This window comes from Passer montanus, unplaced genomic scaffold (genome assembly GCF_014805655.1).
Source record: "Passer montanus isolate IOZ18808 unplaced genomic scaffold, ASM1480565v1 scaffold176, whole genome shotgun sequence".
NCBI classification, from domain to species: Eukaryota; Metazoa; Chordata; class Aves; order Passeriformes; family Passeridae; genus Passer; species Passer montanus.
Window position 1 is genome coordinate 294,571 of NW_024364937.1, and position 17,360 is coordinate 311,930.

The 17,360-nt window shown below is 43.9% G+C and overlaps 2 protein-coding genes across 4 annotated transcripts in view; one reads left to right on the forward strand and one right to left on the reverse strand.

Moving 5' to 3' along the window:
• The window catches only part of DNAI1 (dynein axonemal intermediate chain 1), a 136,690-nt gene extending 123,341 nt beyond the window's left edge, over window positions 1-13,349 (reverse strand). Inside the window, exons 1-2 of the mRNA XM_039704494.1 lie at window positions 13,264-13,349; window positions 1,281-1,337 (exon numbers count right to left, since the gene is read on the reverse strand). Of these exons, the coding sequence (XP_039560428.1) occupies window positions 1,281-1,337; window positions 13,264-13,296 (90 nt within the window). The 5' untranslated portion in view covers window positions 13,297-13,349. The remainder of the gene's footprint in view (window positions 1-1,280; window positions 1,338-13,263) is intronic.
• A 489-nt stretch (window positions 13,350-13,838) lies between these two features.
• Window positions 13,839-17,360, forward strand: part of FAM219A (family with sequence similarity 219 member A) — a 93,024-nt gene continuing 89,502 nt past the window's right edge. For 2 of the 3 annotated variants that reach the window (XM_039704515.1, XM_039704517.1), the window contains exon 1: window positions 13,839-14,100. In XM_039704515.1, coding sequence (XP_039560449.1) covers window positions 14,041-14,100 — 60 coding nt within the window. In that variant the 5' untranslated portion in view covers window positions 13,839-14,040. The remainder of the gene's footprint in view (window positions 14,101-17,360) is intronic. The other variant, XM_039704518.1, reaches the window with a different exon arrangement.

A 17,360-nucleotide genomic window follows, 5' to 3' on the forward strand; every position in this document is an offset into this window, starting at 1 on the left:
GGGCTAGCACTGGGTTGATGTCATGATATAAGGTCATTAAAAAGAAAATGAATCACTGCAGGAATGAATTTCAATTAATTGTCCTTACAGAAAAAAACTGTCAGAACACAAAACTGCTGATTAAAGTGCTTAACTGCTCCAGGCAAAATTTCTCCCTCAGTTCAAATTGTGTAATGAGTTGATTTAAAATAAATCAATCATTCTTGTAAATACAGTTCTCTCAGACCTGCTAACTTTACAGCCATACAAAGCTGAGGATGAGTCCAAGGCATAATTACAGCTTATGGCTGAAGCTATAGAGGCTGGACCCAGCAATGCTTTGCTACCTGCAGAGTACCACAAAGGTAAAAAGCACAACGCTGTGTCGAAATGTGCAGTGGCTGAAAGTAACAGAGAATTTTGCATATTCCAAGAGCCCATGGAAAGTCACAGGCTGCAGCCTTATTTCTTTACCCAAGGGAGCTGAAATGAGGCAAGCTGTAAGGAAGGTCAGGTGCTCTGATGTACAAGAGACGATGACTGCAGGATAGTTGTCTGTGATCTAATGGTCCCTACATGAACACCTGCTTGCAGGACATTTATCACACACAATTTGATGCCAGTTCAGTGGCTGTTTTCCCAAGTGAATCAGATAAGAAGTATTGTGGTTTTAACATTTTTATATATGATTTTCATTTAAAAGTAAATAACTTTCCATTTTTAATGGTGAGAAGAGGAACATTTAATGAGACTGATTTGTCCCAAGAAAGTGAAAAGCTTTTTATCAATATGTCTATTTAAAGGCATGTAGACTGTTCTTCCATCCCTGTCATGGATCTCCCATCCTTCCCAGTGGAGCTAAATAAGCAGAAGGTAGATTAAATCAAGGTATTCAAATAATTTGCCTGATAGTAAAAACATTATCATGAGTTATTACCACCTAGTACGTCTTTGTTAAGTGAATATGGGCTATACTTTGAATTTTCTAAACTGAGCAGGCAGATCTCTCACAGTCCTAGCCAGCTAGTATTTTGGAATTCACAGCCCAAACATCTTAATTTAATCTTTTCATATTGCGTTTTACCCAAATTCTGCTTTTGTTCCAGGTGATACTTTTTGTCCTAATTTGCTGATGTATTTCCCTTCTCAGTGGAAACCTACAGCAACCTCTTACTGCTAAATCAATTGATATTTTACCAACATTATAAAAAAAACCCCCCATTGTTCAGACTATATCTTTTTTGCATCTCATAGCTGAAAAAAGGAAAAAAACCCCATTTTTTAAGACTTGAGAATCTTACCTTTTTTTTACCTTTACCAGCTTTTCCTGCCCTTCCTCCTGAAGGTCCACCTTGGCCCTAAATTGAGAAGACATCCAACATAAACTTTCAAAGCACCTTATTTCGGGATTTAACCAAATCAGAATAAGTTTGATGCTCGCTCCAATGGTATATTTTAAAAGCTGAGTATGCCAGCATTCTATGTACAAATTATTTTAAGGAAAAACAGTCACTTTTACAACACAAGACGGTGATTTTTCAGCATGAAAAAATGCCAGGCTCTGTCCTAGTACAACACTACCAGTCTGCCCTAATCTGTGATACACCCAAATGTCATACACACATTTTAGTGCCTTGGTCAAACACATTAAAAGGCTGCCCGTTTTAAGTGCTTGCTTGGCACAGGGAGCCCAAAGACAGCAGATCCACACCCACAAAGTCATGAGCACTGAGAAAACATGGCAAACACTGATGAACAGCTGGGAAATGAACCACTGTCAACCCCACTGCACACATGAAAGCACAGAAAAATTATTATGACAGGCTTTAAGGAAAACAAACAGTTGTTTATAGGGTGCCTTAGAGAGGGACACTACACTACCAAGAGTCAATAAATAACAGAAGGGCACCACTGACAAAGATTTGTGAAAATTTAACAGAAAGTGGGAAAGGATATGAAGAGGATCCTTTTGAGGAGATTCTGAGGGACAGACCCTGAAGGAGGAGAGAGAGCTGATAAATCCAGCAAAGGAAACAACATTAGAAACCTTGGCAAGAACAGTTTCAGGATGGATCACAAATGACATGTGATGGTTTGGATGAAAAAAGCAGAGGAGTTACTTACAAAAAAGTGTTTAACTTTGTGACAGAAAGGAAGGGGATACTAGACAAGAGGGAAGGAAAATGAAGGGGTGGAAGAGCAAGCTCCCAAGGGCTGATTGATTTTCTTCAGAAGAACATTAGAGTGTGCCTTTCACCGCAGATCAAAGGTCCACCTAGCCAAGTATCTCTCACCAACACTGTTCAAAAGAAAGTATCTATTCTGTTCTCTCCAGGGTGACCTCTTATCTTGCCACAGGGACTTGAACCAGAAACTCGATCCTTTCTATTCTGTATCAGTGAATCTTTTTCTCCACAAATTTATTCTGTGATTTTGGAATCTATGCACATTTTTAGTGTGCACAACTTCCACAGCAAGGACTCCTGCAGTACAACTACATGGTAATGCAAAGGACCACTGCTTGCTTTTTAAGTCTGCCATTTGTTTCTCTCACCTGGTTTCCCTTGTTCTTATTCTGGAAAGCCCCACTTTATTACAACATCTATTCTTCCTCTTGTCTTCTATATGTCTTAAGAACACTTTCAGGAACACAAGCCTCCACAGAGATTTGTACACTCCCCTCATGATTCCTCCTCATTATGAAAATTTAATATTCACTCCCACCACTTACTTTCTATGTATTAAACAATTAAGCAGAAAGACTTTGACCCAGAATCCCAAAGCATTGTTCATCAAGCCCCATTACTTGTTAAGTCTTGACAATAAGAACTCAGAAAAGACATATTTTCAGAGGAGAACAAAGTTCAGTAAAAACGTGAGACAGTGTCTCTGTGTTGCTTCTTTGTATAAGCTAAGACACATAAAACTGCTGTTACTAACAAGGCATTAGGAATTATCTTTATTCCATAAGATACATATTAAAACCCATGAAAAACGAGAAGAACAACACATTTCTATGCTTAGAAAATATGCCTTACTTTGAAATACAAATTTTTGTGATGCAAAAGGTGGAGAAAATAAAAGTTATAACATTTTCCTTATAGTCTCACAATGGGCTGATTGCAGAGCAGAGAGGCTAAGAGGTCCCATGCCACAACCAACCACTACTGAGACGACTGGACCATGCAGCTGGCCTGTCTCCCCTGTGTGATTGCTTGGCAAGGGGCAACAAAGGGTTCGCTCTGACAAGGGCCCTGTTTTGTGTGAATTGAAGTGACTTAAACAGGTTTTCAGAGCAGAGTTTTATTCAGATCCAAAGCAAAATCAGATTCTTAAATTTAAACATGAAACGAAGTCTACTTACTATTATCCTTTGTAAACGGGTCTACAAAATCATTTATCCATTAGCAAAGGCATTGCCAAGACGATCTGAGGATAATTGGCTTTAGCAGTTGCACAGATTTCAATTAACATAACCCAAAGAGCCGCCTGTGAATAAATATCTGCACCACTATTAAAATCTAAAAGTGAGACTAAAGAAAAGCTACAGCTATGAGTGCACCACAAGGAAGCAACACAAACCCTGGTCTGCTTCCCCTACCATAAAGAGTTCGTAGAGTAGAGCATGAACAATTTTTCTAATCAACCAGGTACTTGTGGCTAGTTGGCTCTATTTACCTTGTCTTTGTCTGCTACTATCATGGTTTTACAAGTGGAATTTGTGGAATTGAATGATGCAGTACAGGCCTGGTATGATAAAGACAGCCTGAGGAGACTCAGGATATGGCACAGAGTACAGGCAGGGGATGATAAGACATGGAGCACATACCCAAGTATCATCATCACAGATCCCACTGCTGTAAGCATTTAACCACTGGCCAGTTAGAGAAATGTAGATCTGCAGATAGCAGAACTGAAGAAAATCTGGCTTAGGTGTAGCAAAGAAGGGAAAAAAATAGTATCTAGCACACTGAAAAAGCACTATATGAAGTAATATCAGGTGTAATGTGGAGAACCAGACCAATGGAAAAAGGGAAATGTGAAAATGCATTAGCTAGCATTATAATAAACTTTAGGTGAAGAAGAAACCATCAAAATGGACATCTTAATCCTCCCCAAGGAAGGTCTCCAGCTGCTGACAACTTATAACATTCCCACCAACACCACCACCAATGGCAAAATCAAGCCATCAACTTCAGGAATCAGAGCACTGGAAGAAGGGTAAGCACAATACTACAAAAGAGGTGGAAACTGGGAAGCTTTCATGCAGCAACTTTAACTGCAGTATCACAATGGGGTTTTTTTCCACAGAAGTATTTCTTATTTTCTTTAATGAGTACACCATTACAGATAATAATGTTTAGACTAAAATTTCAGTCACACTGACACTAAATTTAGTTTTATCAGTTGTGCCTTTTCTCTGCCCATAAACAAGATTTTGAGTGCAACAGCATTGTGAAATACAGAGCCAGGCTCTGAAAGTCTTAGCTTTGACTCTATGCATGTTTTAACCTTTATCAAAGGATGGCTGTTGTGTGTAACTGGGAGAGGGTGTTCAAGGAAGAGGTTTCATTGCATCTGTCAGTGAGATATAGCAGCCTTCTCCATGCTTCATGTCTGCTTTCCTACCAGCCTCCACTTGCTGACTGTGACAGCTTGCTTTGGGGCTCCCTGGAACTAAGCCAAGTAGTTCCCTTCAGCAGGGAAAAAGCACATTACTGACATGATATGAAATTATTATTTCTGGTATTTTGAACTGAAGAAGGTCCAACCACTCCATTCAACCTGAACAGTAATGCTTTAGAACTACTTTGTTATGACACAGATCCTTGGTCAACTGCTGCACTGTATGGACAGCCCATGCCAAAGACATGATAAAACTGAAGTGGGAGGATGGGAGCCAGCAGACAGAGACCAGTGTGGGTCTGGGGCTTTCTTCCATGTGTGCTCTACAAAGGCAGGACAGCCATACCTGGAGCAGTCTAGGAAGGAGTTGGTCCTTAGCTTATTCTGGGGCTGTTCAGCAAAACTCTTGTCTCCTGCCCAGATAAAACACAATGCAGAGGCCTACTTTAACAACAAAAATTGAATTACTTTTTTGTTGGATATTCTGGACTCTTGCAAGGGAAGGTAGAGACTCTAGCTCCACTTGACTCAGTACTCTACAGAAGTCAGCATAAAAAACAAAGACACTTTGCTCTGCAAGCATCACTCCTGCTACTGCCACCTATGCTGCAGAAGGTTCATCCCAAACTATCTCAGACTTTTGGAACCCAGCTGGAAAGTGGCACCAAGATGAAAAAATAAGATGAGGAAAAATGAGTTCCTGGTATTTTGGCAATGTTAGCAGTAGGTGAAGGTCATCAAAACTAGTACACCTGTTTAAAACTATCACAAGAAGCAAGCTGGGGAGCAAACACAAGTCAGTCAAGAATACAAAATCTTTTACCACGTTTCCTGATTTAGATAATAGCACAGACAATACTACTGTGCTGCTTGATGAAAAGGGCAGTCCTGACATCCTTTTTATTGGTGTATCTGTGCTTTGTAGTTTTGCTGGTTTTGTTTTGGTTTTTTTTGCAAGCTCCTGTTCTCTGTAAATCTTTCCAAAGCCAGAACACTTTCCTTTTTCATACCTTTTCTTAAAAGTTCTCTCTGCCACATTAGATGTAAAAAGACTTCAATATCACCTAGGTAGTTTGTGTCCTGCCACTATAGCTTCCTCATTCTTCTTTCTACTGTAACAATGTATTACCCATAAATTACGATTAAAAATGTAATCCTTTTGCTCTGATAGCTACCTAAATATATCACACAGTGTTCACACAATAGGGAAGACTTCACGACCACATCTGCTATACAAATAAAAAATAAATTATAACTGTGAATCAACATAATGATTGTATATTCAATATTCACTAGTAAGACGTTTACAAAAACTTGCCTTCATATGCATGTTTAAAATTCAAGCACACTTTTGTGCATCACATTAGCTATAGGGGAAAAAAAAAGTTAACTGACTATTATTAACATCTCAAAGAGAAGCATTCAGAACTTAGAAAATGTGCGAATTAAGGTTGCCGGGGAAACATTCATTTCATTCCATTGGGCACAGGCATTATGATACACAGCTTAATTCCATAGTCACACGCTTTGTTTTTTGTAGGTTTCGTGCCTCACTTCAGTCCTCCCAGGTTATGTTGCTATAGATTATTGGTTTATACTGTTCAGCATCTAGAGTGGTGGGGGCTTTTTGTAATCCAAAGCCTAAGTCAGACATCCAACAAAGAACTAATCAACCCAAATAGTTACATTTTAGCAAATTCTAGATAAACTAAAGATGGTTTTGCTACAGGAAAAAAAAAATCAACTGTCTTCCTAAACCTCCCTAATAAATGTGCGCATACCCTTGGCTTTAATAGTAATATTAATTAATGAGAAGAGGAGTGTGAATAATCATGAGGAATTTGTATTAGGGGGAAAAAAAAGCCGACATGGTTGCTAGGGAACTAAGGAACAGGCAGGAGGCATTACGGAGTTTCTCACCTCCAGGTCACCATCGTGACTCTGACCACTCTGGGAGACGCTCAAGTTCTCCAGAGAAAAATGCCAGAGTCAGATTAATGGAGGCTAATCATGTTTTACTCTGACGACTATCATACATTAAATAAATTAACAGATTGTCACACTTCCAACAGCAAAAAGATATTAGAAGCCCGTAACAGTCACCGTACTTAAATGAAGGCTGCAGAAACCCCAACTTACTGTTTCTTTCTGTATCTTTCTTCCACAGTGTCTATGATATCAGCACTTAGGAATTCTTCCCTGGGCCAGACATCTACTATTCTGCAAGACAAATTGACTATAGACTACACCAAAGATACCGCAATCCAACAGGATAATAAAAATTAATGACAAGTGATGTTTTAAACGCCGTTTAATATTCCTTTCCCTTCTGACAGCTCCCTCTATGGGAGGGACAGACAAGGGTGGCAGACAAGCCACCAAGAGGTACAAATATCTGCAAAATCAAGTCCTTCAGCAGGGAGTCTTCCTGCTGCTCAGCTATCCAACAAGCATTTCCAACTGTATTTTGGGAGAGATGTCTGGGTTATATATATATATTTTTTTTTCATTTAAAAATGTAACATATAGTAGTCATAAAATAGAAAAACAAAAATAAGAATAAACTACTGGTGACTTTCTAAAGACCATTACTGTAAATGAAAAAGAAGTTTTAAAAGAAAGCCCTACCAGGCTGGCATTTCATAAGAGATACAATATTTCTGCATCCTAAAAGAAAAAGATAGTGAGGGCAACCATCAAAGACTTGCAATGTTTAAGAGAAATTTTACCCGCAACTTCCTAGTAATGTTACCAGATTATCCTGCAATGAACAAAATTTTTAAAAAATTGCATTCAACCATACATTCAGTTCTTGTTCTTGTTTACACTATCTCCATTTTTTTTCACATTGCTCTGACTTTTTCTGATGACATGACAGTCGCTAATTGCTGATCTGAGACTCATTAACTGAATTTATACAAAACAGACAGGACTATCAGTACCCATTGCTATTCAGTATTCTTGACTGAATATCAAAAGCTCTGAAGTTTTTTCCTAGTCCATTTCCTTCTGAACTGCTTTTTCTAGAGCCCTGCTTTTCAACTACGTTATTTTGCTGCACAAATCATCTGACTTGTCAGTGGCAATTCTGGTGGTAACTAAATCATCCTGGTGACCTAGGAAGCAGAGATTCACTCTCAAGAGCCAGTCTTCACTTAAAATCAGGTTGAATCCTGAATTAGTGAGAGCAGAAATCCTCCTGGAAAATGTATCTATTCCTCAGGTTCAGTCCTAAGGCCAATCCTGTCTATCCAAGCAGGAGATGCAATGATTGCTACCACATGTGCTGTGCTGCTATCCACTGAGAGCAGAAATCCTTCTGGAAAAATGTGTCTATTCCTTAGGTTCAGTCCTAAGGCAAATCCTGTCTATCCAAGCAGGAGATGCAATGATTGCTACCACATGTGCTGTGCTGCCATCCAGGACAAGGGCTCCACTACAACCTTTACTTACTATCACATCTTTCTCCCATACTGCCAGATTAAACTGCCCCTTTCAGACTAGATCTTGTAATGAGTCACTGCATGGTGAGGAGCCAGACACCACTATTCAGCGACTCCTTGAGAAATGTAAAATTCTTTCTCATGCTTAAAGCATAAGGACGGACAAGTAGATCTGGACTCACAGATGCAGCCTAAAATACCAGAGAGCCCAGTGGCAGGGATGATGCAGGTTGGTCACTTTAACAAGCTGAAGTGTCAGTTCATATTAAAGTAATTTTCCAAGAGCTGAAAATTGATTACATATTAATGAAACACTCATCAGGGCAAATTACAAACCCAGACTATATTTTTTTAACATCATTAAAGAGACATTCCTGCAGCCTTTCTGCTCCCCATGCTAGCTGTCACCATAATACAATCAGGCTACAAGCAATCACAGAGCACTCCTGTTAAGTTTAGTTCATCTTCCTGAGCAGAGACAGTAATTTCCACCTCCTCTACAGCACACCACAGAGATTAACTAGAATTGTGGGGAAAATGTAATGTACTTGTAAGGTAGTAATGTGCTTGTTGGATTCTAAAAGAAAGAGGTAGAGACATTCTGAGAGCTAAGCCTGGAACTTCTGTAAAACAATTTTGTAAGTTTCCTGCTAGCTTTTTATTCCTGTTTTGAATATTAGCAAACTCCATAGTAAATCACCAGTTGGCACAAGGAGTAAGAAATCACAGCATGGAAACAAAGTCACTTCCAGCCTGCCCTGCAGCAGATATTTATTTGCACACACTAGGGATGCCAATTTAAGAACTATTTGCCACCACGTTCTCTAATGTTTTCTGAGAAACACTAAGTGGAATGTTTGCTTTATACTCCATGGATATTTTAATGTATATGTAAGAACAAGTAAGCACCTTTAAAAGCCTTCTCAGGGGAAGAAAAAAATAGAAAATAAGAAAATACAAAAAAGTAAACTGTGTCTCATTATTTTCTGTATTTGGGGAAGAGGTCTATTTCTTTCTTTTATGACTTGATGAACAGCAAAGAAGCTGTTTCCATGTCAGTGGGTGTGCAAGACCACAAGCGTACAAAGAAATGCCTCTCTGTCCTAATTCAGACCCTTTCTTAACACTGCTTAAGTGATCTGTTCCTGCAGTGAGGTTAACCCTAACTGGTAAGATGGAACAGTCTAGTTTTGTATTTTAAATGCTAAATGTATGCAAAGTCTGCGAAGGAACCATAACAAGATCTTGCTTCTCCTTGAGGTGGGCGCAGCCAAAGAGGTACACACTAGGACAGGGTGCTCAACACAGCTGACTCAAGGATTTTCCTTGAGCTACATAGAAAAGACACAGAAATCTGAAACAAACACTTCCAACCTGTCAAACATGTTCAAAATAACAATCTCAAAATCACTGGCCACTTTCTCTCATCACCCAGGACCACACACAGGACTGACACAAGACCAACAGGGTGCTGTTCCCTGCCCTAACATTTTCTGCATGCCCACGCACACGCCACACATCTCTGCTGTTAACATCACACTTCTGAGTGTCCTGCTTGCCATGCTGAAGACCTAATTTTTTTGGAAAGCTGAGAATCTGATGCACTCATTCCCTTCAGTGTGATGCAGGAAAGTTGGCTTATGCCTTTCCATAATTCCACATCCCTACAAAAAGTTGTTGAGCTCAATTGTATATAACATATTTCAGATATGAAAGGAATGGTGTTGTTGAAGTACAGAACATACATAGGTGTTATTTCCAAAGCTGCATTGGAAGCACAAAGATCCAGATACAGCACTATTTTAAGACTTTGAATATTGAAACACTAAAATGTCTTATTAATGTACAGAAACATATGAAAGCCTACAGTCATTTATAAATAAGACTTGGTCAAGTCAAGTAATTTATCCAGAACACCCCATACTGTAATTCTTATGATCAGCCCAACTTCGACATATTTTCACCTATCAGGTGGCTGGAGACTGAGCTGGAGGCAGAAATCATCTGGAGAAAGAAAAAAAAGAGTGAAATAAAACAAGAAACTGATGATAGAGGAGAATGCAGATACAAGACAGGCACAGAAGAAGAGCAGACAACCCCCACAAAAGGATAAGAAGAAACAAAACAAGAATTTATCACTAAGCATGTGAAGAATATGGAGTCATGAAAGCAGAGGAGGAGCTGGAAGCGATACATGGTAAAGGGGAACAGGCATACAGGTAAGTATCCCAGCTTTGAGAACAATTTCAGGAAGAAAATTTATAAAGTGAAGGCAGTCATCAATGAAAAACCTAAGAGGCAGAGCAGAATAAAGCAGTATATAAAAGCTAGAGAAATAAAAATCACATGGACAGGAGAAACAAGCATAATACTATAGAAGAATTCTTGTCAAGAATTGGAATCTAAACCTTGACCCATCAATTAGTTTTGCAGTGGCCACTATGGCCAAGCAGATATCAAACATCAGGCCCTGGCTGGGCAGTGAGTAGCACAAAGGCATTCACCCCTCACACTCCCAGAGCCACTGATATCAGGGAAAATGAGGCAAAAGCCTCTGGACTCAGAGGTAGCCAACCACACAATTCCTCCACTGCAAGAATATTCTAGCAGATAAAAGGATACGAAACAGAAGTCAGATTTAACAAGCTCAAGGCAAATATGAGAAATGTAATGCAGGAAAGTTAAAATTATTGTCTTTTAAGTTATTGTGATGAAAGTTATGTGAAAAGCCAAACTTCCTCACAGTTTAAACAGTTTATGATGTTTCAAGAGCTTTAAAATAAAAGGAATGCCTTTATAGGACATTAAGTTTTTCAAACATGTCAATCGAAGTCTTTCCATTTCAGAGTATTGAGATAATGGATACTGAAAATGATTGAAAATATTTATGTGGAATCTCAGAAAATAAAAGACACTGAAATTCAGAACAAGCATTTCATCCCCAGTTTAGTATGCATCATTATTAATGGGTTTTTTACAATTTTAGTATAAACATCTTTATTATCTAGCACTGCATGCAGGTTGTGATTCTGAGTTTGTGCCCTTTGAAAATTTTATAAAGCCCTTTGTATCTTGGTACTTTTTAGTACTTACTAGGGGATTAGGAAGGTCAGAGTGATCCTCTCACTCTTGCTTACCTGCCTGCTAACCTCCTCCCACCAACCCTAACATCAAATGTGTTGGGATTGATCTAAAACTGCTAACAAAAGGGTTTTATCAGGCAGGCCACCATCTGCTTTTAAATTAAACACTTTGATACTCCAGTAGCAGACAAGCTCCAGGAATTCCTCAAATTAATCTGAGTTTTTTTATCCCAAAAGAGGATGCATGAAGACATGTCTACACAGAACCCAAAGGATTACAGTGAGGTCTCGCAGATAGAGACCCTGCAGCAGTCGAGGGCCAGGAAGGGTAGCAAATCACTCCTGTTTATTGCTTCAGCTGAGCAAAGACCAAATAGAAAAGCAAAACGAAAGAGACAAAAACTCACAGCTGGGTATAACTAAAATATTTTTTTAAAATATTGTAAGAAAAAGGATTTTGTCTTGTGTGCTCAGTATCTCTGGGAGATCCTTGGGCAAGCTGGAGACACCTTGAGAGCAGTAGGACCTGCCTTGGAAAGGGTGCTGCATACTGGAAGAGTGATGAAACGGCCTGACAATGTCTGAGGACTTTGTAGTGTCACAGGACTGAGCAGCACGGTGACAGAGCGAGGGGTGCTGCAGCTTTGGGACAGGCTGGTTTGAACAGCTGAGTAATGCCACAGAGCCCTCAGGGAGCCACGGGCAGCTGAAGGGACAGCATGACACAATGTGATGCAGCCAGGACACGACAAGGCCAAGAGGGGCTGTGCTGACCCCACTGCCACACCCAGCCCCGTGGGTTACAGCTTTGTGGGGTGACCTAAGCTACCACTTCGACCCCTCAGCTCTGCTTAGGAGTGTAGCCATGATATTTTAGTGAAAAAGCCTCTGCTGGGATTTTTCCTGTCCTGAGGAGCTGAGAGCCTCAGGAAAGAAATGTAAACAATAACTATCTGCTGCTGTGGGATTCAACAGGTGCATCTTCCATTGGTCCATGTGGATTGTTTTCAATCAGTGACCAGTCACAGCCACCTGTGCCAAGGCTGTGAGCAGTCACAGGATTTTTGTTATGCATTTCCTATTCTACTCTTGTCTGGGTAGCCTTCTGATCTTCTTCTCTCTGTTCTTTTAGTATGGTTGTAATGTAGTATTTTAGTATAATATATAACATAATAAATCAGCCTTCTGATGAAAATGGAGTCAAGCCTCGTGTCCTCACACACGGGGTCTCAGTCTAAACAAGATAGGAGGACCTGGGTGTATTGGCAGGTGACAAGGTGACGACAAGCCCACAGTGTGCCCGTGCTGCCAGTGATGTCCTGAGGTGCATCAGGTGCCCAGCAGGCCAGGGGAGGTGATCCTGCCCCTCTGCTCAGCCCTGGTGAGGGCACATCTGGAGGGCTCTGTCTCCTTCTGGGCTCCTCAGCACAAGGAAAACAAGGAGCTGCTGGAGAGGGTCCAGGCCACAAGGATGGTCTGGAGCATCTCTTTGTGAGGATACACTGCATGTCCTCAGGCACTGCTGGCCCTGTTCAGCCTGGAGAAGACTGAGAGGGGATTTCATTAATGGATATAAATATATCAAAGGTGGGTGACAAGGAGATGGTGCCAGACTCTTTTAGGTGGTACCCAGTGACAGGGCAAGGAGCAGTGTCCATAAACTAAAACACAAGAACCTCCACCTCAACTTGAGGAAGAACTTCTTTATGCAGAGGGTGGCAGAGCACTGGAACGGCTGCCCAGGGAGTTGTGGAGTTTCCCTCTCCGGAGACACCCAAACCCCACCTGGATGTGCTCCCGTGTCACCTGCCCCAGGTGGCCCTGCCTTGGCAGGGGGTTGGCTGGCTGATCTCCGGGGGTCCCTTCCTGCCCTGAGGATTCTGTGAACCCGGAGGGAAAGGTCCGTGCAGCACGCAGTGACGTCACGGCGTGGCGGTTTGGGGAACGGTGACGTCACCGCTGGTGTCACACCAAAGACAGAGATCAGAGGAGGAGCCGAGGGCAACAGGGCCACACCGGGGCGGCGCAGCGACCTTCCCTCTGGTGGGCTGACGCCATTCGGGTGTGACGTCACTGTGCGTGCAGTGACGTCACCGCGGCGCTGCCACCTCGGGAGCGCGGCAAGCCCTTACCTGCCGGCGCCTGTCGGCCGCCTTGGGGGGCATGGCCGTCCCTCACGGCAGCGGACACCCCTCGCCGCAGCCCCGCTCCCTCCCGGCACGCCGGAAGTTGATGGCGGCAGCCATGGCAACGCGCCGGAAGCGGCGGATGGGCCCGACCATCCTCCCATCCCACCCGATCTCCCCTCGAGGGAGGAAATGGTACATCCCAGCTGCCGCTGCGAACAGCGCGGCGAGACCCGGAGGGAGTGACGGCAGGCCCCGCCCCTTGATGAATATTCAAATAAGGGCGGGGCCACGGGAAACAGAGCAGCTGGGCCTCGACCTGCTGATCGAGGCCACTCCCACTTCATGAATATTCAATGCGGTGGGGGGCAGGCCTCGGGGAACGGAGTGACCGCGCACAAAACTGGCTGTAGTGGTCGCGCCCTCGAATGACTATGCAAAAGAAGGCGGGGCCCAGGGAGACCACCATTCTGCCACCCATAACAGCGCTCCCGCCCCTCATGAATATTCAAACATGGCGGGGCGGCGGAACCCAGCATCCGGGCCCCGAGCGAGTGACAGCGGCCCCGCCCCTCATGAATATTCAGAAGGGGCGGGGCGGCGGCCGGACCCGGAAGCGGCGCGGCTGAGTCACGGCGGCGGCGGCGATGAGGCAGCCGCAGCCGCGGGCGGTGTCGTTGTCATTGTCGCTGTCGCCGTCCCCGCTCGCCGCCTGAGGAGCCGCCCGCGCCCGCCCGCCCTGCTCGCCGTGCCCCGCCCGCCGCGCTCGGCGCCGCCGCCAAGATGATGGAGGAGATAGACCGGTTCCAGGTGCCCGCCGTGCGCGCCGAGATGCAGCCGCTGGTGAGGGGCGGGCGGGCGGGGCCGCGCCGAGCCCGGGTTGAAATGACCCCGGTGCCGAGGGGGTCGCGCACACGGCCCCAGGCGTGGGCGCTGCGGGCGCGGCGGCGCCGCCGTTATATAACGGGGTGTCCTGGGCGCTGCCGCCATCCGCGGCGGGCCCGGGGCCGCTGCTGTGTCATCCCGGGCCATCTTATCCTTCTCCTCCTCCTCATCCTCCTCCTCCCCGGGCGCCGTCGGTAGCAGGGCGGGCGGGGGCAGGCGGGCGGCTCCGCTGCTACCTCACCGAGCGCCGTCGGTAGCAGGGCGGGCGGGGGCAGGCGGGCGGCTCCGCTGCTGCGGCGGGGGGAGCGCCGCTCCTCCCGGAGCATCCCGCGGGAAGGGCGCGGGGACTGGAGCCCGGCTGTGGGCGCCGAGGGCGGCTGGGCTTTTAATCGGCTTTTCCGAGATAGGTGAGGTGTGTGGAGGAGTCGGGCGGTGTTGGAGCCCAGCCCGGGAGCGATGCTCCCCGGGGATGGCGGAGATGCACGGGGCGGGTGTGAAGCTGCTGGGGAGCCGCAGCTCCTTCCCCGAGGATGGCTTTGTAGCCTGCTCTCGACACCGAGATGCTCGTCTTGTGTGAAGTCCAGGTAGTCTGCAAAGAAACATCGTCAGATTAGCTTTGCTGACATTAAATTATTTGTGTAAGGAAAGCGATCTGTGAGGGTTTGATGCCGCGCCACGGCTTGTGCTTTTCATATCAGGATGTTTTTTCACGTCGTAGACACAATTATACTCAATTAATGAGCTCTGAAGAGCTTGACATAATGGTTACACTACTACATGGGACCCCGGGGAACCTTTCAGAGAAGGAAGTCTGCAGGCTCACAGGATTTTGCAGATGTATAAGTAGGCAGGTAGAGTGGTCCTGGGCTTTTGATAGCTTTTGAAATGAGTTATGAAGGAAGGCCAGCTGGCTGGCAGCCAGGGGAGATGCTACACCATCAGCTCTTTCAGAGGAGGAAGTCTGCAGGCTCACAGGACTTTGCAGATGTATAAGTGGGCAGGTAGAGTGGTCCTGGGCTTTTGATAGCTTTTGAAATGAGTTATGAAGGAAGATAAGTAGGCAGGTAGAGTGGTCCTGGGCTTTTGATAGCTTTTGAAATGAGTTATGAAGGAAGGCCAGCTGGCTGGCAGCCAGGGGAGATGCTACACCATCAGCAAGGAGTGCAAGACTTCTTATGAGCTTGTAGCTGCATTGCTCCAATGCCAAAGATTTGTTTGTGTATATGTTATGCCCCATCTGCCTGCCACAGAACTCTTGAATGTGTTTGCCCTTTTCTGTTTTCTACCTGGAAGAGGTTCTCTTGTGTTCCCATCCCCTTACTCCTGTGTTCCTCAGTCTCTGCCAGGAGCTGTGTTATTAGTAACCTGGGGCCTGTTGAAATACAGTTCCTCTTGGCATTAAAGTGAAAGCTGGATAACAAGCTCACTTGCTCAAGGTGTTGATTCCTTTTGGCACCTGGAGTAAGCAATTCCCATCTCAGCATCTGACTGTTTGAGACAGGCACATGAATTGTTTGGGAACGTGGAAAGAACTTCAGTGAAATACTTGCACAGTTCCTTTTGGCAGCAGGTAAGGATAGGTTGTTGCTAGGTTTGTGCTAGCAATGAAGCACTTCTGAGATTTCTAATATATCAAACCATACGTTATTTAGAGTTGATGTAAACACAACCTTGGTTCCTTGTTGCAGTTAGTGTTTGTAAGAAGTTGAGAGCACCATAAGTGTCTTGTGAACAGAAAAGCTCTTCAAGGTCTACAGACTCAAATTATCTCTCAGTGGGAAGAAAAACATTTCTCTTATTGTGGGAGTGTTGGTAAATTCTGAAATATGCTTAGTTTGGGTTGCATTCTGGGTTTGGCTGTTTTTGTGGGTTTTTTTGGTTTTTGTTGGTTGTTTCTTTGGCTTCAAACCTTTGTGGTGGGGTAAAAAACTGTCCATACAAGCTGTTTTGGGCTTGTTGCATTCCCTGCTTATTGTTGGTGTTCTTATATAGGAAACACAACAAATGTGACAGGAATGGTCATCTTTATTTGTTTTATTGAAGGCATAGTAGTCAAAGTAGCAAGTTTGAAAAAGCTGTTGTCAGACAAAACAATACTCTGAGTGTTTTCTGGAAACTCCATGATAATAGTGGAAGAGTGGAATTTGCAGATACATGCATGTTTGCATGGACGTGAACCAGGCAGAATCCAAACAGCTTCTCTGGTCCAACCTAGTTGTCTCGGGATGTGATGGTGACTTGGGCAGCAGTGATAGTAAGCTTAGGAAACAGTTTCCTTCAACATGGAAGAATTGGAAAATTTTTACACAGGGCTTTAACACTTGCATCTGTGTGCTTCAGGGCTTCAGTTATTTTCTAACTACTGGAGCTCATAGTGAAACCTTGTGGTTTTGGGGGTCTTGAGTGTTTGGGGGTCTGTACACGCAGTTGTTGTGACTGGCTGTGTAGGATTTTTCCACAGGCATGGAAATGTTGGCAATGGTCTCAGAAGTGGGAAATAGCAGGTCAGGTACAGCATTTCTGGTGGTTTCCTGTGCTTTGTAGTTCCTGGTCTGTACTTTGCAGATAGGGATTGGATACTTGTAAGAATCCTTGCAACTCTGGGATTTATCATATTAATTTGTTTGGGTGATGCAGTTCTGGCCAATACCATTGCTTTGTGCCATTACAATTACCATGTGTCTGTCACTCTCCCTCCCATTCTTTATTTTTTAAGGTTGCAGTTTAAACCCAGTTAACAAATAAATCACTCACAGCCACTTGCTCACTTCCCTCCCACATCAGGACGGGGGAGAGAATCAGACAAGTAAAAGTGAGAAACCTTGTGGGTTGAGATGAAGACAGTTTAATAAGTAAAGCTAAAACCGTGCACACAAGCAAAGCAAAACAAGGAATTTATCCACCATTTCCTTTGGGCAGGCAAGTGTTCAGCCATGCCCAGAGAAGAAAGGAGGGCTCCATTACACCTGATGAATATTTGGGAAGACAAATACCATTACTCCCAACATCCCCCCTTGTCCTTCTTCTTCCTAGCTTTATATGCTGTGTATATGGTATGGAGTATCCCTGTGGTCAGCTGGGGTCAGCTGTCCCATCTGTGTGCCTGCCCAGCCTCTTGTGCACTCCCAGACTCCTGGCTGGTGGGGTGAAGTGAGAAACAGAAAAGGCCTTGATTCTGCAAGTGCTGCCCAGCAATAACCAAAACATCCCTGTGTTAT